Raw genomic sequence first — 20,744 nt, 5'->3', positions numbered from 1 at the left:
GCAGGGATGGAAAATGCAGTACTTTTTTCAATACTTTTTCACCCCGGTCAGTACCGTAGTACCCCCGCGAATGATTTACTACCTTTTGTGTAGACATTTTTGAGTCGATATCAGATTTATGGTACAATAGCTTTGACAAAATATTTTAATATTTTGAGAAAGTCTTTATCAACCTTATTTGCTAATAGTCGTTTACAAATATGGCAAAACAAACATGTTCATGTGGGAAGAAAATCTCGATTTTGTAAAAGACATAAAAAACCGGATTTTATTGAACTTCAAGAATGTTTTAGCCGAAAAAAGAATGTGATTCTATATTATCGATTTTTTATTTCGGTAGAAAATGTTGTCAAAATTTTATTTCTATATAGAATTTTTGCAAAATTTTATTTTTATAGAAAATTTTGTCAAAAATTTATTTCAATTGAAAATATTGTACAAATTTTATTTCTATAGGAAATTTTTGCAAAATTTTATTTCTATAGAAAAAATTTTGCAACATTTTTTTCTACAGATTTTTTTTTGCAAAATTTTATTTCTATAGAAAATTTTTGCAAAATTTTATTTATATAGAAAATTTTGTCAAAATTTTATTTTCTTTAAAATTTAGTCTCTTGACAATAATTTCCCAGTGAAATTTTTGTTGAAATTTAGTAAAAAGTACCTTTCCGCTCAAAAAATACCTTTTTTGTACTTTCTTAAAAATTGTATTTTCCATCCCTGAGTAACTGGCAAAGTGACCAAAATTTTTAAAAGAATATGCACGTTTGGAAATATCTCTTTATTGCACTCTCCAAGTGCTTCCATCGCTGAATTAGGCAGGTTCTTTTCGCAGGTTTTGCGCCATTTCATTTACACATGTGTGTTTGGCTGTTTCGTTGTTGTTGCTATGGCCAAACAAAGCGAGTCATGTTCACAAAAAGAACAACAAACACAAATAAAAAGCAGAAAGACATTTTCCAAAAATGAAATTTGTGGTGCGAGAACAAAAACAATTTGTTTTTTTAGACCGTCGTTTGACGGGCCTTTCAACTAGTATTCTATGATTTGTGCAAGTTTTATAGGTAAGCGTTTTTCAAAATAAAACCTCCAGCTTTTTTTCAACATCTTCGATAAGATTTTTCTATGCAGCTAAAAATATATATTTATTTATATAAAAATATTCATTCATTTCGGGGGGGTTTGATCCCCCTCATCCCCCCCCCTGAATACGGCCTTGGGTAGAAAGTCTAAACGGTGCTGGCCCGCCGCAAAAGGATGTAAATGGCGTTGACTATTTGCACAACAATTTCTGGCTTATAGTGAAGGGTCTCCATCAGGCAGCGAAATCTTCTTTTAAGCACGCCTTTTGGGATACCGTGCGTCTACTGTATCCTTTGCTGTTGAAATATAGGTGCTCATCAACTGCAGATTTTATAATTTTAATGTGGGTTCCATCTATGCAACCAACGATTAAAGGGATCTTGCAGTGATTATAGAAATAGTTTGTACATGTCCGTCTTTCGTTCTCGTCCATTGTGACTTTTATCCACAGAGGACGTATGTATGTGCCTCTGCAAAACTTTCAGAACACGACTTAAAACAATTGACATTGTGCTTCTGCCAATGCTAACGTTGGAATCATTTCCAACTAATCTTCGGTAAGACCCTTCTGCCAAAAATCGCAATACCGCAGTCAGTTGAATTTCAAAGGAAATGTTAGACGTGGTCAAGTGCGCTTTGAGTATGTTCAACAACAAATGCGAAAGCATTTTTATTTAATCGATATTGTCCAATAAATCTGCATAAAGATTTATTTGCGTTAATAATAATCTTCTCTTAAGTTCAGCTTTCTGGAAGAACCCACAATACTTAAGACGTCTCTGGTAGATGGATTGCTGTGATCCCTCAATATTTTCCGTTTAACATTTTCACAACTCTTCTCCTCCATCAATAAAAAACATGCAAACATGCAACCATTTTTTTTTAACGTTTTTGAAAATTTTTTAATTTTAAGAGTTTAAAAAATTGCTAAAATAAGCGAATTAAGTTTTGTTAGGAATGCAAAAGGAAAAGAGAAACCGGAAAAAGTCGCAACGTCTCATGGAACATGTATGATATTAATCTCTGTTTCTTCAAGAAAAAGAGGAAGAACAAGCTGATCTCACGTCTTCAATAAATTAATAGTCTTTGGTTTGCATCGTGTAATCAGTTGACTTCTAGTTACGATCGGCGATAATACAAATAATTCTAAATATTATGAGTCAAAATTCAATAAAAAAAAATACTTTACTAAAACAGTTTTAAAACGTGCAAATGAAGTTACTGTTTCTGAGAGTAATGATTGTGCTGTTTCTAGTGGGGATATTTCAATTCAACCCGAAAAACGGTCTAGAGAAGTAAAATTCATTTAATTTTATTTTTTATGCATAATTGCATACTAAATTATTTTCTTAAACTAACGAATTTTAGTCATTTGTTGATGATGTTGCTAATTTTCGCCGTCGTAATCTGGATGATAGAGAAATATATCAACTACTCACAAATGTATGGGTACCTGATACTCATTTTAAGTTTCCAGCATCAAGCGAACGGAATTTAAAATTTCAAATGTCGTGGCTGTAGTCATTCTCATGGCTCTCGTATTCACCATCTGAAGACGGCGCAAACTGTCTATTTTGTATTGCGTTTGGTTGCAGCACTACTGGAAAAGGGAACCATCAAATTTTAAACGCTTTTGTGAAATCTCCATTTCGGCTGTGGAAGAAATCCATTGAAAAATTTAAAGAACATCAGGATAAAGAATATCATAAGACTTCAGCGGAACGAGGAGCAAATTTTAAACTTATTCATGAAAACCAGAAGAACTCTATCATATATGAGATGGACACTGGTAAGAAAAAACAACAACTTGAGAATAGAAAAAAAAATCATTCCTATCATTCGAACTGTTCTATTATGTGGGCGGCAAGGTCTATCTTTAAGAGGTCACCGCGATCATGGTAATATGTCATTGGATTTGCCTATTGAAAATGATGGCAACTTTCGGGCTCTTTTGCGTTTTGCAATATATAGTGGGGATATTTCTTTAAAAAATCGCATAGAAAATACAGGCCGCAATTCTTTATATATAAGTCCACAAATTCAAAACGAAATTGCACACATAGCAGGAGGAGTTATTCAAAGAAAAATCATCAAACGCATAAATAAATCACAATGTTTTTCTATCATTGCCGACGAGACAACCGATGTGAGTGGAATAGAGCAGTTTTCTATATGTATTCGTTATGTTGAGAAAGTTGAAAAGGAACATAGTCTTCGAGAGGATTTTTCATGTTTTGTTCCAGTGGAAGATACCACTGGCGCCGGACTTGCAAATACATTGGTCAATGAGTTGAGAAATCTTAAACTCAATCTCGAAAATATAAGGGGTCAAGGTAAGTTTTTATTGTTGGATTTTTCTTTTCTATTTTTTTTTACTTTGAAGGATATGATGGTGCTCGTTCCATGAGTGGAGAGTTCAAGGGTTGTGCGTCGAAATTAAGGAGTTTTTATCCGGATGCTGTTTATGTTCACTGTGCTAACCATAGCCTCAACCTTGCAGTATGACATTGTTGCCGTGATTTGCTTCAAATTCAGATTTAGATATAGCTCCCATATATATGTTTTTCTGATTTCGACAAAAATGGTCAAAATACCAACATTTTCCTTGTTAAATCGGCACTGCTTAGTCGAAAAGTTGTAAAAATGACTCTAATTTTCCTAAACTTCTAATACATATATATCGAGCGATAAATCATAAATAAACTTTTTCGAAGTTTCTTTAAAATTGCTTCAGATTTAAACGTTTCCCATATTTTTTTATTAACATTGTGTTCCACCCTAGTGCATTAGCCGACTTAAATTTTGAGTCTATAGATTTTGTAGAAGTCTATCAAATTCTTCCAGATCGAGTGATATTTAAATGTATGTATTTGGGACAAACCTTTATATATAGCCCCCAACACATTTGACGGATGTGATATGGTATCGAAAATTTGGATGTACAAAGTGGTGCAGGGTATAATATAGTCGGCCCCGCCCGACTTTAGACTTTCCTTACTTGTTTTAATATGACTTTCTTTTAAAAAGAATATTTTTTATGTATATTATTATTTGTTAATTAATTTTTTTGGAAACCAGTTCAATGTTTTTCTTTGTTGTAAAAACAATATTTAATTTCAGAGCAACTCCAGATGGATTCGAACAAATTTAAAAAATAGAGAATTGGTAAGTTTTCTTTTAAAAATTGCCTTTTTTCGACAAGAATATTTACGTTTTTATGACATTTTTATCATCAAAATTACAGGTTTTTAATACTATATGTTAGTATTTCTTTAATAAAATTTTTTGGAAACCAATGTAATATTTTTAATGTAAAAACAAATATTTAATTTCAGAATAACCCCTTAAAAATTTGGACAAATTTTTAGTACTCCTTTGCCTGTAATTTAATAGTGAATTGGTAAGCATTCTTTAACTTTCTTTTAACAAGAATATTTGGTTTTTTTATGCATATTATTATTTTTTTCATTAGATTTTTTGAAAACCTATTTAATAATTTTATTTAATGTAAAAAATAAATATTTAATTTCAGAGTAACCCAAATAAATTTGGACAACTTTTTATATTTCCCCTCAGCGTACAATTTAATAGAGAATTGGTAAGTTTTATATTAAAACTTTGGCTTTCTTTCAACTAGAATATTTATTTTATTATATCTTTCACATCGATAACAACACAGTTTTATGAGTTTATTTAGAATACTTTATTTCTCTAATTGTTTCAGGTACAAATTTTATGAGATACGTTTTCCAAAGAAAAGTTAAATTCCTTACACCATTTGATAAAATGCCCCAAATATTGTAAGTTACAAGCTAAAATGAAGAATTAAAAATTATATTTCATTACATGGTGTTAATTTTTAACAATTTTCATTATTGTTTCCATTTTTTTCCAGCAAGGTATGTGAAAAAATTACCTACGATGAATAAAAAAGGATAAGTCAAAATGTCCAAACAGCGAGTTCAAATGAACTACTCTCTGTTCCACGTGGTCATAATTTTTATTCACAAAAAACATTGTATTAAGAACTTTCATCATAAGTTTTTATAATAAAGTACTTTTGCTTAAAGAAAGTTTAATTTTAATGTATGAAAATTTTCATAATAGTAAAACGGTTTGTTGTTCCTTTAATTATTTAATTTCTCTGTACTGTGGAATGATTGATTTAAAAATAGTTTAGTCGTCGACATTTTAAAGAGACTGTTAACCAATTTTTATTATCGGGTTTCTCACAAAATAAGCAAGTAAACCAAAATAATACTGACTTTTTAACTTGGTAGGGGTATATAAATCTTATGGTGTTGTAAAAATGAACTAAACTACAATGTTATAGATGAACTAAAATTCAAGAAAATTATAAACTAGACAAGTTGAAAAAAATTTTAAGGGCTAAATCATCATGGTTAAAGTTAGGTTAAAGTGGCAGCCCGATTAAGATTCAGGCTCACTTAGACTATTCAGTCCATTGTGATACCACATTAACTAAAAGTACCTATTACATATGGGCACTTCTAGTTTTAACCGCTGAACCTTCTTGATTATTTTTCTTTGTTGAACCAACCAGATTGTTCCAAAAACATTAGCAGACTGCTTAAGTTAACGTTTTCCAGATCCGCCAGTAATCTGAAGCTATATGCTCCTAAAAGTTGCTTGCGCTTTACACAAAATGCAGGACACTCACACAAGAGGTGTTTAATTGATTCTTTTTCCTCCGCATCATGACAGCTCATACAATAGTCATTATACTTCGCGCCAATAGTTTTTGCAAAATCTCCTATCAGGCAGCGACCCGTTATAGCAGATATCAGGAGTGATATCTGACGTCTCGAGAACATTAGCATATCTAGTGTGCGGTTTAAGTTGAAATGGGGCCATATTTGCTTGGTGTCGTTACAACCCTTGCCATTCTCCCATCGAACATTTGCCATCATAACAGCCTTCTCACGCAGCATGAGCTTGCAGGTAGCTAGGGGCATACCAACAAATTCTAGTTCCCCTGGAATATGTAAGGTAGTCCCTAGCCTTGCCAACTCATCGGCTTCGCAGTTCCCCGGTATGTTCCTATGGCCAGGCACCCATATTAGGTGAATATTGTACTGCTCAGCCATCTCATTGAGAGATTTGCGGCAATCGATGGCCGTTTTCGAGTTGAGGAACACAGAGTCCAAGGATTTTATTGCAGGTTGACTGTCTGAGTATATATTAATGCCCACATTTTTTGGAACATTACTTCTCAGCCAATTCGCCACCTCTCTTATTGCTAATATTTCAGCCTGAAAAACACTACAGTGATTACGTAATCTTTTCGCTATTTGAAGTTCCAAATCATTAGAATATACTCCGAAACCCACTTGTCCATCCAATTTGGAGCCATCAGTGTAGAAATCTATATATTCTTTATTCCCCGGGGTCTGTGTACACCACGCCTCACTGTTGGGGATTAGAGTCTCAAACTTTTTGTCGAAAAGTGGACTCGCCAAAGTGTAATCCACTACGTTAGGCACATCTGACATTGTTTTGAGGACAGAACTGTGACCGTAACCTTTTTCCGACCACAGCGATAGTTCGCGCAACCGCACAGCCGTTGTTGCAGCTGACTGTTTGGCCAAAATGTCTAAAGGCAATAGATGCAGCATGACATTAAGGGAATTTGTTCCTGTCTTGCTGAATGCGCCTGAAATACACAAACACGCCATACGCTGAACTTTATCTAAACCAGTCGGTTTCTGAAGTGCCGGCCACCAGACTACAACACCATATAGCATTATAGGTCTAACCACTGCCGTGTATAGCCAATGCACAATTTTTGGTTTTAGTCCCCACTTTTTTCCTATTGCCTTTTTGCACGAGTACAAAGCTACAGTTGCCTTCCTCGCCCTTTCTTCAATATTAAGCTTAAAGTTCAGCTTCCTGTCCAAAATAACGCCAAGGTATTTTGCACAATCACCAAAGGGAATTTCAATACCCCCTAAGGAAATAGGCCTAACCGTGGGAGTTTTACGATCTTTGCAGTACATGACTAATTCTGTCTTTGCGGGATTTACCCCAAGACCATTGTCTTTCGCCCATTTTTCAGTCATCCGGAGGGCCCTCTGAATAATATCTCTGATTGTGGATGGGAATTTTCCCCTGACTGCCAGAGCTACATCATCTGCGTATGCCACCACTTTTATCCTTTCTTTTTCTAGAGTAACCAGAAGGCTATTTATAGCAACATTCCAAAGAAGAGGTGATAGAACTCCTCCTTGGGGAGTGCCTCTGTTCACATACCTTTGTATGTTTGCTTGTCCTAGTGTGGCTGAAATACGTCTCTTCATTAGCAGTTCGTCTAACAGCCTGAGTATACATGGATCAACATTCAGAGTTGTCAGTCCATTTAATATCGAGCTCGGATGGACATTATTGAACGCCCCTTCGATGTCTAGAAACGCCACGATTGTATATTCTTTGACAGATAGTGAGCTTTCAATAAAGCTGACTAGTTCATGTAGTGCGGTCTCAGTAGACCTGCCCTTCGAGTATGCATGCTGTCGTTTCGAGAACAAACTTGAATCGATGCTAGTTCTAAGATAAATATCTATCATCCTCTCCAGAGTCTTAAGTAGGAATGAGGATAAGCTGATTGGTCGGAAATCCTTCGCCCTTGAGTGAGAGGCTTTTCCCGCTTTAGGTATGAAGACGACTTTTGTTTCCCTCCACTTTCCTGGGATATATGATAAGTTGATACATCCTTTATATATCACCGACAACCAGGGGATAATTTTGTCAGTTACAGCTTGTAACTCCGCCGGAGTAATTCCATCAGGTCCAGGGGATTTGAATGGTCCAAAGCTATTTAGCGCCCATCTTATTCTAGTTTCCGATACAATTTCCTCGACAGGAAACGACCGCTGAGCAACTGTGGCACCGCCAGTACATGGTTCAACCGTCTGATTTCCAGGAAAATGTGTGTCCAATAGTACCTCCAGCGTCTCCTCACTGGACGTTGTCCAATTGCCCTCCGATGTTTTAATGAAACCTGGAGCGGAGTTGGTGGATGCTAGAACCTTCCGTAGTCTGGAAGCCTCGGACGTATTCTCAATACTGCTGCAGTAAGCATTCCAAGAGTTATGCTGAGCCTTTATCAGTTCTCGCTTGTATCCTCTCAGAATCTTCTTGTAAGCGTCCCAGTCCTCAGAAGCTCTGGTGGACTTTGCCTTGTTAAAGAGCTTCCTGCAGGATTTCCTCATATTACTTAATTCCATGGTGGTCGATGTTTCCCCCTTGGCTTTCCTCTAGGGCATGCAGCTTTCAGTGAGATGTTGAAGGCCTTAGTAATCCGCTCCACTGCGTATTCGATATCTTGCACATTTCTCATATTTGTCTCTGGTATTTCCGGTATCATCATATTGAACGATTCCCTATACCTATTCCAGTCAGCTTTCCTAACATTTGGGGGAAATATGGTCTTGGTGGTATGAACATCAAATTTGAAACTGATGTAGCGATGATCTGAGAAGCTGTGTTCACTTAAAACATGCCACTCAGATATCATTTCATTCAGTTCTTGCGAGGCCAAGGTGATGTCCAAAACCTCTTGCCTGTTTTTAGTGACAAAGGTTGGGACATCTCCCTTGTTGCAAACTACCAGATTAGTACGCAAAATAAACTCTATTAGCGACTCTCCCCTTGCATTAGTATCACTACTTCCCCATATACTATGATGTGCATTCGCATCGCATCCCATAATGAGTTTCGTCTTTGTTTTCCGTGACTCCTCCACTAAGGTCTTAACGGCATATGGAGGCATCTCCCTGTCATGTCCCATGTAGACCGAAGATACCCAATATTTGCATTTGGCTATTTCTAAACTGGCAACGACAGTGTCTGTATTGCACATTGAAGGAAGCAGAAACAAGTTGAGCTCGTTTTTAGCAATTATACAGGCTCGATTTACATCATTACCACTATACTGCAATAGTTTGAACCCCGGAGTACTTAATTCACATATTTTGTTTTTATAAACATATGGTTCTTGAATAAGAACTATATCTATGTCCCCTTTCATCAGGAGAACTTTTAAGGCAGCACATGCAGCCTTACAATGATGAAGATTTATCTGGAGGATCCGTAGGACCATCGAGATTTTCAACAACCGTCACATCAGCCGCTTCAATCGAGTCATCAAGAATGTCCTCTTCAGAGATATCGGTGACTCTCGCAATAACCATAGGTTCAACTTTGGTGAGTTCTGAGGCAGTAGAAGCCTCCTCACGCATACGGTATCTATCCATGTCTTCAAATGTCTTGGTATCCCCCTCGACTTCGCAAGAGGATCCGCTTACTTCTGATTCAGACAGAGGCTTGTCCATTTCTGAATCCTTTAGCTGATCGTTTTTATACACCTTCATTTGGATATAATGAAAGCCATAACATACACGGCCCTGGGACTTTGCTAAATGTGGCAAAGACTGAGTGTTCAATATAAACACTGCATGCCGTCTTGGCCCATCCACTTCATCCAAACGGCCAACCTTCCAATCAGCTGTTGGAAGATCTGGATTGCATTGTTTCAGTCTATTTAAAATAGATTCAGGGTCAGGAGGGTTTGCAGGTATCCACGCATGTGCTCTTGGTCTAGCCGGTATGTCTTTCTTCTCGACTAACTCTAGAGCAGCTCCTTCCCAAACTTCACCAATTAGTATCAGAGCAGCTTTAAAACATTCTATAGACCTCTGGTCCTCAAATGCGACTAGCTTAAATCGTCCTTGATACCAACCAGCCTCTTGGTGTCGAGGATCTGGGCCGGGAAACTTTTCCAGCACCTGTGAGTAGACGCCAGACAAAGCATTCTCAATTTCCCCCCATTTTTGCTTTGGAACCATACCGTCCAATGCTCCTTTATTAATGATAGCCATCACAAGGCTGTCTTTAGCAACTGAGGCAAACGATCGTTGATCCCTTTTGGAGGATGGCAGCTCATCCGGTGATCGTTCCCTTTTTCCAGCCTCAAGAATTCCTTGAGCCCATTTTAAGGAATCGCTTTGTTTAGCCGACAACGTGCTTGGGTCGACTGATCCTAATTTCTTTAGGATAAACAAAGCATTTCTGCGTTCTTTGAATCTCTTTCGTGAGGGATTACCTCCTTTTGATGCCGTTACCTTGGAAAAGGTCCGACTTGTCAAATTGTCGCCACCTGTCGACCCGTCTACAGGTCGACTAATTGGGCCTAACTCTTGGTCATTGCCCAAATCTATAACTCCAGTCGATACTCGTCCACTGGGCCCTGAAGTTAGCAACCCAGTGGATGTCTTTGAATTTCTCTGCATGGTGGCCTAATATCCCACCACACTTGATATTAGTAGTAGGTACTTATTACGATGATTTTATCCGCTATTAAAAAACACGTCCGTTCCGTTCGACGGTTGAAATAAGAAGCATCATGGTCAATATTACTACAGTTTAGTTCATTTTGCAATGGAAAAGGGTTCACTGTTTTTTCAGTGTATAATATTTCCAACAATACATCGCTACCTGCAAATTGGAGCTACATTACCAGTTTCAGTCGCGTAAAGCGAGCGTTCTTTTTCAACCCTCCTTCGATTGAAAACTTATTTAAGATTTAAGAAATAAAACTGGGCAAGACAGATTGAATGGATTAGCATTGCTTAACGTACATAGCAGTAACAGAGCTAGAAATAGTGGAAATTATGTCAAAAAGCAATAGAAGATTAAATTTTTAATAATAAAAATTAAGGTCTTATTTTAAATGAAACCCCCCGATTTGTTTTCTGGCTACGCGCCTGAGTTCAATACATGTTTGTAATCTTTTTGTTGTTTTTCGTTTTTATTTTTTAAATGAAAAATTTAATTTTCTTAATGAAACAACAACAAAACAAATTACATTTTCCCCTTTATGGAAATTTATTTCGTGCATTTAATTTCTTTTTATTTGCATTTTAATGCTATGTCAATACTTGTCGTATACGCGTTTGGTTCGAGTATTTAACTAATCTGGTAAATGGTTCGATCTCCTCAGTAGCTAATTTCCTATCTTCCTCAAATCTATAATCTTTGGCTATGGATTCGTTGGAAGATTTACCTTCAAGTTGCGAAGTAGCGTTGGCATTAAATTGCATTTTTGTTTTACCTATCTTTTTCAGTTTTAACCCAAGTAGAGACACCTAATGAGCAGCAATACAATCTCTATGTAATGGTAAAACCTTTCTTTCTTGTGGATTTAAAAATATGAAAAATATCCGAAAATAATAAAAAATTTTATTTTTCATTTATATTTTTTTATTTCCCGAATTTACAATGTATCATCAATATGGTATAATACCAAATATACGATGTCAATGTGTGAACATTTTGGAAAGGTATTGCTACTAAAATTAAATTAAACAGAGCCCCTTTTATACCAAAAGACTATAAAGGCAAATGAGGATTACAACTAAGGAACTAAGAATTCAGGTAATGCTTAACTAAATTAACTTTCAATTAAACAAAAATAAGTTTTAATTATTCTGTTTACTTTCAGAAAATCTAATTTATCTTACAGGTTGCTGACTTATTGCACACAAAAAATGTGTCTCGTAAATTTAAGAAGATTTTTACAATAATTTATTACAAGAATTTTCCAGAATTTTAGTTCATTTTCCGTATCGAAAACGAAAATTAACTACTCGAAAGGAAATTTTACACATTTTAAGTAACAATCGTTTAGTTCTAAACTGGCAGTTAAAAATTCTTTTGTCACACTATAAAATTACACAGAAAAAAATTTCACGAAAATTTTTCTAATTAAAATTTTAATTGAGTTTAAAAAAATATTCAATTAAAAATTTAATTGATTCAACAAATTTTTTAATTGAAACAAAAATCAATCAATTAATTTTTTAATTGACCTTCAATTAATTTTTTAATTGATACTATCATTTCTGTGATTGAAGATATTTCAACTAAAAAAATTTTGGATCAATTAATTTCGTGATTGAACCAGAAAATATTTTTTTGTGTTGTTGAATGCATCATTCAACAAGGGTTAATCCTTACGTGAAATGTCAAATATCTAAATTTCCCTTTTTTGAATTTGTTCTAAAAATTTATAATATATCTATCTTTATCTAGCTTTAAGATTCAATCTACCATTTTTTCCACTTCGTGCGCGCTTTTCACCTTGTATTAGTTTAAGTTCAACTTTGGATTTCATTAAAGCCGGTTGGACCTTAAAAACTACTTGTTTTATAATTGGTTAAATCTATCTCATGTTAGCCTTCTTCACTGCAAGAACAAGGCTAAACACTTGTGCTTCGTAAAATCCTAATCGTCTCTAGGATAGGAAAAAAATCAGTGGAATTAAAGTCCTTAAAAAATTACGAACACTTTCTTCCTGAAAAAATCCGAACAATTGTCCATGCCGTAGCTAGTGGTGCTTTACATCAAAGTTAAAGATCATAAAAAGCAACGAAACAAACTAACACAAGAAAAGAAAAAATTGCAACGCAACAATTTACCAAAAAATCATCGTCAACAGCAACCTGCTATAATAACATCAATGTATACTCCACCAACTAGGTAAAAGAGATTTGGAAGGTAAGTGCGGTGACAATAGTGCTTTCTCGTAGTGTGAGCAATTTTGAAATCTCCGAAAATAAATTGAAATAACCTGTGAAAATTTGAGGAACAAAATACAACAACAACCAAAAGTGTTTCATCATCATTTGTATTGTTACGAACAACTACAAAAATATAAAAGTGGGAGTAAAAGACAAAGTGAAAAGTTACAACAAGAATACTGTGCACAAGGGACATAAGAACAATTGAAAAGTAATTGAATAACTAAAATAATTATAACTTTCCGAAAAATCGGTCAAACAAATCGTTCATTCTAATCAACTCAACTATATCTAACATCATACCGCGTTGCCAACCCACACTCAGTGACTGTCACAATCGCTTAAGTGAGAGACGTCAAAGTGAAATAAAAGCAAAAGAGAGAAAGACAATCGGGAAAACAAACTGATCGGTCGTAAATAAAACGAAAAATAATTAAAACTAAAGTGGTTGTAAGTGACAGTGATATTATAAAAAAAAGCAATTTTAGTTATAATTTAAAGTGATTTATGAAATTTATGGTGATATTTTTTTAAAACAATATTAAAATATTTTTTGCCAAAACCAAAGGCCTACATGGTACCGTTGAAAAAAAATAGAGAGCAGAGGAATAGTGAGAAACAAAATAAAACCTGTTGGAAAATAAAAATCAAATTTAGTTTGTAAAATAATATCGGAAACTGTCGGTTATACGAGAAATTTAATAATAAATTGAAGCAGAGAAGCGGTGAGTCTTTTTCACATTTTATATTTGTTTTGATTTTTTATTCAACTACTTACAAAATTCGCAAGAAGAAGAAGAAGAAAGTTGAGAGAGTGCATAGACCCCTCAATCAACGTTTACAACAACAACAATAAATAACACTGTGCTACAGAAACATACGAATCGAAACAAAAAAAAAAAAAAACAATATATTGTTTGTTTGATTGCTAAACAAAAACATTGAGGGCAGTGACAATATAAATCAATATTATTAAATCAAAGTGCTTCTGTGTTAGTCCTCCTTTTTTACATTAAAAAGAAACCGATCTAACCAACTTTCGCTAAAAACTATTCATAATTAGATTTGGGTTATTTTCTTATTTGAAAAATAACTTTCGGTTTTCCACTTGACTTCATATGATAAATAGTGATGTCGATTGAGGTAAAAATCGGGATTGAATTAAATTGTCCTCGGAACTAAAAATCGAATAATTATCGAAACTAATTGATCTAAAGACAATACTAATTGAGAAATTTGAACGAAAAACTCTAATCCGCGAAAAATCAACATGATTAAATAGCGTACTGTGTCAATTTATACTGATACACTTTACAAACAACTTTTTTTCTAACTTCGTTTAAAATTTACCCACAAGCGTCAACTTGACCCACATTAAAAACTTTCAAAACAAAATTCCATAAAAATGGCGTCCATGAAAACCTTTAATTTTGATTGCGACCAACTATCTGGGTATTGTAAACGTTTCAAATCTGCTGAAGCTACTTCACCATCAGCTCTGAACGTACATGATGCGGAACTTGAACGTAGATGGAAGGAGTTAGTCTCATCATACAAACTTATAATGACTGAAGAAGATGGTAAATTTGAAGAAAAGGAGTTAAAAACATGTTCTTCCAAATATGAAGATGCATGCAAGGCATATACAAGTTGCAAAACAAAGATAGCCTCTCTATTGAAAAACTTATTCAAAAATCTGATGAATCATTCAAACTCAATTCTACTATGCAGTCCAGTCAATCCGCGTTAAGGGTACCTCCCGGCGATACTCCTCCTTTTGAGGGCGGATACTCGAAATGGTCTGCACTTCGCGATATTTTTTGGGCAGTTTTTGGAACTCATGCTGAATTATCTCCAGCACAAAAATTGTTCCATTTGCGTAGTAAGACCAGGGGGAAGCTTTACAAATTGTTTCAAGTTTTGATCTAGTAGACGACAACTTTCAACTCGCTTGGGACGCGCTTAAGAGTCGTTACGAAAATCCCCGCATACTGGTTCATCAACAAATGAAATATTTATTCGGCATACCATTGGCTCATCATGAGACCCCTCGATCTATTCGTCAAATGACAAACAAACACAAATCTGCCTGCAAGAAGTGCAAACAATATAATCATTTATATCTGTGTGAATCATTTAAATCTCTCTCTGTTAATGATCGTATTAAGTTTGTCTACACAAATAAAATTTGCTTTAACTGTTTAAATATATCTCATTTCAAGAATAATTGCCAAAGTACTAGAACTTGTGGGAAATGTGATAAAAAAAACACCACACCCTTCTACATTTAGAATCTAACGCAAGGAGGTACACTCCTACACATAATGATTATCAAACATCGCAATCTTCTGATAACGAGCAACCGGCTCCTAGTAATCCGAATCGAGAAACTGTTACGGATACTGTTCAGGCACACTTTGCCCAAAATCAAAGTACAACTATTTTGCCTACAGCTTTAATTGATGTGGAACACGCAGGCCAATTACTATAAGATCTAGAACATCGAATTTCGTCTTAAAAATTGAAGCCATAATCGTATCCAAACTATCACACTTTTTACCCTCCAAGCTGGTACGAATTGAAAATCTCCCTGACATACAAAATTTAAAATTGGCGGATCCACACTTTTCCTAGCCAGCTCCTATAGACATGATTATAGGGAGTGACTATTTGCCTTTCATCAATTTGCACGGAGTTGTATTAAATATTGAGTGTGGTTTAGAAGCCCGAGAATCACAATTCGGCTGGTATCTTTCCGAACCCCTTACGGCAAATAGAATCAACACTTTTTCAACAATTGTTTCTGATTCAGATGATTTTTTACTATCTGAAGAAATTAAGAAGTTCTGGGAGGTCGAGGAAATTCAAAATAAATCTCTGACATTAGATTCGGAAGAACATTGCGAAAAGTTTTTTCAAGAAACGACTTACCGTCAACCTGACGGCAGATATGTTGTGCGTCTTCCATTTCGACCAGAATTTCCAGAAAAACTTTTTCTTGGACCCTCTCGCAATATGGCACTTTCCCAGTATCACCAAATGGAAAAGACTCTTAACAAATCTCCTGACCTTCATACCCAATATACTGAAGTATTACGTGAATACCTCAAAATGAATCACATGGAACCTGTCCAAGCTTTTGAATCTCGCGGAGACAAACAGTTCTCATTTTTTCTACCGCAATGGTTCTAAAAACACCAACAGTGGTTTCTCCCTGAACGACATCCTATTTCTCGGTCCGATTCTGCAAGCAGATATTGTGAAAATTATATAAAATTTCCGTTATTACAAATACGTCTTTACGGGCGACATACAGAAAATGTATCGCCAGATACTTTTGCATCCTGCAGACCAACCATTTCAACGAATTGTATTCCGTCCTTCGCCCAATGAAGAAATAAAATCCTATCAATTGAAGACAGTCACATTTGGCATCAATTGTGCACCGTTCTTAGCGATAAGAACACTTTTGCGCTTAAGTGAAGATGTTTCCGATAATCAGCCAGATGTGGCGAAATCCTAAAAAGTGAAATCTATGTTGATGATGTGTTGTCAGGTGGGCACACAATCGAAGAAGCCAAGGCAAACCATATAAACTGAAAGAAGTTCTCACTTCTGCTGCCTTCCCCCTGAAGAAAATCACATCTAATCACAAGTCTTTACTCGAAAATGGTGACCCGGAAGATCTTCTTGAAGAAGATTTTTTGAATTTGGACTGTTCATGTACTGCGAAAACCTTAGGCATACGTTAGAACGCGTTGTCAGACACATTCTATTATGCACTCGGCTCAATAAATGATGCCCCAACAGTCACAAAACGTCATATACTTCCGGTAATTGCTCGCCTTTTCGACCCTCTTGGTTGGCTTGTGCCCACAATTATTTTGGCTAAATTACTAATGCAGCAGCTATGGGAAGAAAAGACGGATTGGGACGAGGTAGTTTCGCAACACCTGCATATCAAATGGACACAGTTTCGTTCAGATTTAAGACATATCGAACATCTAAAAATCCCTCGATGGGTAAACTTTACACCACAACACACAGTTCAGTTACCTGGCTCCAAGAACCACAAGATTCATGGCCGAAACCACGGATTTTTGATCTTACTGAGCTGGAAACTAAAACGGTCTCAAACTTTAACTTACAAATCAACTCAGATATTCTCTTAAGATTTTCATCACTTCACAGAGCTCTTCGGGTCATGTCATATGTACTACGTTTTATTAATAGCTGTCGTGAGCAGACCAAGTTAATTACCAAAGAACTAACACTTTCCTAGATCAACTCTACTAAACTGTATTTAATGAGACTATCTCAACGAGTTTATTTTGTGCAAGAATATGAATCTCTCTCTCAACTGATGAAAATTAATAACAAAAGTAGCATTCTCCCATTAGCCCCATTCCTCGACAAAGACAATTTGCTTCGAGTTCGTGGTCGACCAGAAAATGCTGGTTTAAGCTACGATGAAAGACATCCTGTCATAATTCATTACAAATTTCATTTTGCCGAGTTACTTATACGATCTACTCATCATCTATTGATGCATGCCGAATATAATATCATGCTACGAGCCATCAGACAAGATTTTTATATCCCTAGACTCAAAAACTTGATTCAAAAATGCATTCGAGGGTGTCAACCTTGCATTTTGTACAAAAGGAAATTTCAAAATCAATTCATGGCCACCTGAACGGGTAAATTATTCACGATTTAGGGGACGTCGAAGTTTGCCGAAGACCATGTTCTCCAACAACGGTCGTAACTTCGTGGGAGAAAGTTACAAACTATTAAAAGAGCATAATTCCTTCTTACAGAATGTAGAGCAAAGTCTAGCGGCCAAATACGCAGAACACGGGTTTTCATGGTCTTTTATACTACCCCATGCTCCGCATATGGGGGCCTCTGGGAGGCGGCGGTGAGAAGTATGAAGACACACCTGAAGAAAGTTGCATCCCACTTAACTTTTACGTTCGAAGAGTTTAGCACAATTCTCATTCGTATCGAGTCAATCTTCAATTCGAGACCCATATCGCCGATGTCCGAAAGTACTACAGAATTATTACCTCTCACAACTGGTCACTTTCTCAGAGGGGCTCCGCTTATAGCTCCCCCCCGAGAGATAACTTAAAAGAAAACGATTTTGTTATAATCAAGGACGATTCACTCCCGCCTACAGAATGGCGCCTCGGTCGCATTATAAGACTAATTCGCGGTATAGATAATCATGCACCCTCAAAAAAATTGCTTCTCTAACATATGTTCCAAACATATTTTGCAGGAAGCACATATATTATTGGATACCGCCGAAACATTAATATGTTTGTTTTATGTGAGCATATTATATGTTTGGAAGCATTTTGAGTCCAAAAATAGTATATGCTTGGAAGAATTCCCCAAAGAAGATTGTGTTCATTCCCTCACTTATTTTTAACTTCCACGAAATTTTTGAGTTCTTCGCATCTTTTTCTGTAATACAAATATGCTGTTTTTTTCAAATGTCTATTTTCTTGGTTCCGAATGTCTATTCTCTTTATTCCGAATACTCAATCTACTATTCAAATTAAATAATATTTAGACTTAAGCATACCAAATTTTTGGCCATATTATAAAACATTTTTCCGAAACAACATACAAGCGGTTTCACAGAAATTGCTCTCATTTCATTCTCTCGCTGTGTTATGTTGATATCTTTTTATTCAACCCTCCCGGTTTCCATCTCTAGTTCTTTCTCTATACTAACTATCTCTCTCTCTCTGTCGCTCTCTGAATAAAGTATCACAACATATATATGTTTACTCGAAATTTGTAAATTTATATATGTTTACATTCACGCATATTATTTTTATGAAACATTCATGCCCCAAACATAATATATTCTAACATATTAACATATGTGTCCCAAACATTTTGTGTTAGTTTAGGAACATTGCATGTTAGCACTTAAATATATTGTGTTTAAAAATTGTGCCCGAAACACATTTTGTTTATATCGGAACATATGAAAAACATATTTTTCTAACAGTGTGTGCGCGTCGCCGAAATAAGAACGCAAAATGGCAACATCTTACGCCCAATTGTTAAACTGTGCATTTTACCAACCTCACCAAATGAACATTAAAACTACAAAATTGATCTTCTCTAGAAAACATTATTCGTTTCTGTACTTGCTTATCTATTTTCTTATTACTCTAGCCAACATAATGACGGCCTGTTAATCACCAGGGTTTCCACATCTCTTCACCTGCGGCTCCAATTCCGTCTATCATCACTGCCTTGTGACATGAGCTTACTGACGTGAGTTTCTGCAAAGTTCGCCCGGCAACATGTTGAATGCACCATTCAACAAGGGTTAATCCTTATGTGAAATGTCAAGTATCTAAATTTCCATTTTTTGAATTTGTTCTAAAAATTTATAATATATCTATCTTTATCTAACTTTAAGATTCAATCTACCGCTTCGTGCGCGCTTTTCACCTTGTATTAGTTTAAGTTCAACTTTGGATTTCATTAAAGCCAGTACTTTATTAAACCATAAAAACTACTTGTTTTATAATTGGTTAAATCTATCTCATGTTAGCCTTCTTCACTGCAAGAACAAGGTTAAATATTTGTGTACTAGTGAAATGTACTTGAAAGCGGATAGCAATTTTCTCGCAATTTATATATTTAATAATAGTTGGTACAACTTTTCACAATGAAATATTTTTAGTTCACATGTAATTAAATTTATAGACATTTTCGTCAAAAATGTGTAGATAACATAACATTTCATGAAGTTTTTGCTAATTTTAAGTTAAACGTTTCATCGTTATAAACTGAGGTGCCTTTATGAATATTGTTCTTAGAGTAAATTGTCAGCAGCTGCGATGAACTAATGCGTAGTACAGAGATCTTTCTCGGCAAAATGAAATTTGATTAATGTAAAGATGATGTTACTTGAATTTTGAAGTTGTTCCACAAACATTTCTTTTAAAGCCCATCCCGCATCGATTTTTTTCAACTTCCGGTGCAGTCCATTTGGACAAGTCCACAAATATTTCTTCTAAAGTGCATCGTGGGATCCCCCAATGATTTTTTTCCACTTCCGATGCAGTCCTTTTGGACAAGTGCACAAACATTTATTCTAAAGCGCAACTTGGGATCCCCCAATGATTTTTTCTACTTCCGATGCAGTCCTTGTGGACAAGTATTAGAAAGAACGCAATCAGGCTATTTTAAGTGCAAATTTTGTACTATTAAATTTTACAAAAAAAATGAAAACTAATAAAAAAAAACTAAAAAAAATAGAAAATTAATAAAAAAAAATAAAAAATTAATTTAATCCCCGCTGGGATTTGAACCTGTGCTGTTTGACTTTTTCGCTTCCATGGAAGTTCTTTGAGGTTTTGCAAATTACGAGAATTTTTAATTTTGTTGTTGATTTTTAATGGATAAAATATATTAAATATAAAATATAAATATATACGAAAATATATGCCGAAAATAAAAAATAACAAGTATATACAGCAGTAAGTTCGGCCGGGCCGAATCTTAAATACCCACCACCATGAACCAAATATTAGGGTTTCCTTTGAAATTTCAGGAGGGCTTAAGGACTGGAGGACACTTCCCGAAGATAAATTTAAAGATTTAACCTATGAGGACTATATCAGATTCTGGATTTATAAGAACCATTTTTGTTTGAGTTTTAGAGGAATCATTAACATCTCTTGTAAGTGTGCAAGAAAATGATGAAATAACGCCTTGATTTGAAATCTTAAATCTGTAGAAGTAAAATCTGGAAATTTTACATTGAGTTTCAAGCAATTTTCATGATCAGTGCGCCTTCTACACCCTCAAGAAGTGGAGTCGGTCTATATGGAGGCATTACCAAATGGACCGTTAAAAACTTAATCCGATACACGTTTTTGTGAGCCTAAAATACCAGAATATTTACAATTTCAGGCAAATCAGATAAAAACTACGGTTTCTAGAAACCCAAGGAGTTAAATCGGGAGATCGTTCTTATGTGGGCTATACTAAAATATGGACCGATACTCACCGTTTTCGGCACACCTC

General features: G+C 35.3%; 2 protein-coding genes across 6 annotated transcripts in view; one reads left to right on the top strand and one right to left on the bottom strand.

The window, feature by feature from the left end:
- LOC142221510 (uncharacterized) overlaps positions 1-20,744 on the bottom strand; it is a 549,478-nt gene that overhangs the window by 132,701 nt on the left and 396,033 nt on the right. The window lies entirely within an intron of this gene.
- On the top strand, positions 2,202-5,162 carry LOC142240613 (52 kDa repressor of the inhibitor of the protein kinase-like). 3 transcript variants are annotated; one of them, XR_012723335.1, is made up of 7 exons: positions 2,202-2,378; positions 2,452-2,872; positions 4,204-4,248; positions 4,419-4,483; positions 4,616-4,681; positions 4,808-4,883; positions 4,979-5,162. XR_012723335.1 is itself a non-coding variant. In XM_075312325.1 (4 exons), exons 2-4 carry the CDS (start codon positions 2,863-2,865, stop codon positions 3,586-3,588), a joined length of 597 nt encoding a protein of 198 aa, XP_075168440.1. In that variant the 5' UTR covers positions 2,202-2,378; positions 2,452-2,862; the 3' UTR covers positions 3,589-3,828. The 3 variants fall into 3 exon arrangements, 2 of the variants coding, with proteins under 2 accessions (XP_075168440.1, XP_075168435.1); XM_075312325.1 differs by lacking the exons at positions 4,204-4,248; positions 4,419-4,483; positions 4,616-4,681; positions 4,808-4,883; positions 4,979-5,162 and adding exons at positions 2,952-3,416; positions 3,467-3,828; XM_075312320.1 differs by lacking the exons at positions 4,204-4,248; positions 4,419-4,483; positions 4,616-4,681; positions 4,808-4,883; positions 4,979-5,162 and adding an exon at positions 3,467-3,828 and having other exon boundaries at positions 2,452-3,416.

This window comes from Haematobia irritans, chromosome 1 (genome assembly GCF_050003625.1).
Source record: "Haematobia irritans isolate KBUSLIRL chromosome 1, ASM5000362v1, whole genome shotgun sequence".
NCBI lineage: Eukaryota > Metazoa > Arthropoda > Insecta > Diptera > Muscidae > Haematobia > Haematobia irritans.
This window is presented reverse-complemented; position numbering and strand designations above follow the sequence as displayed.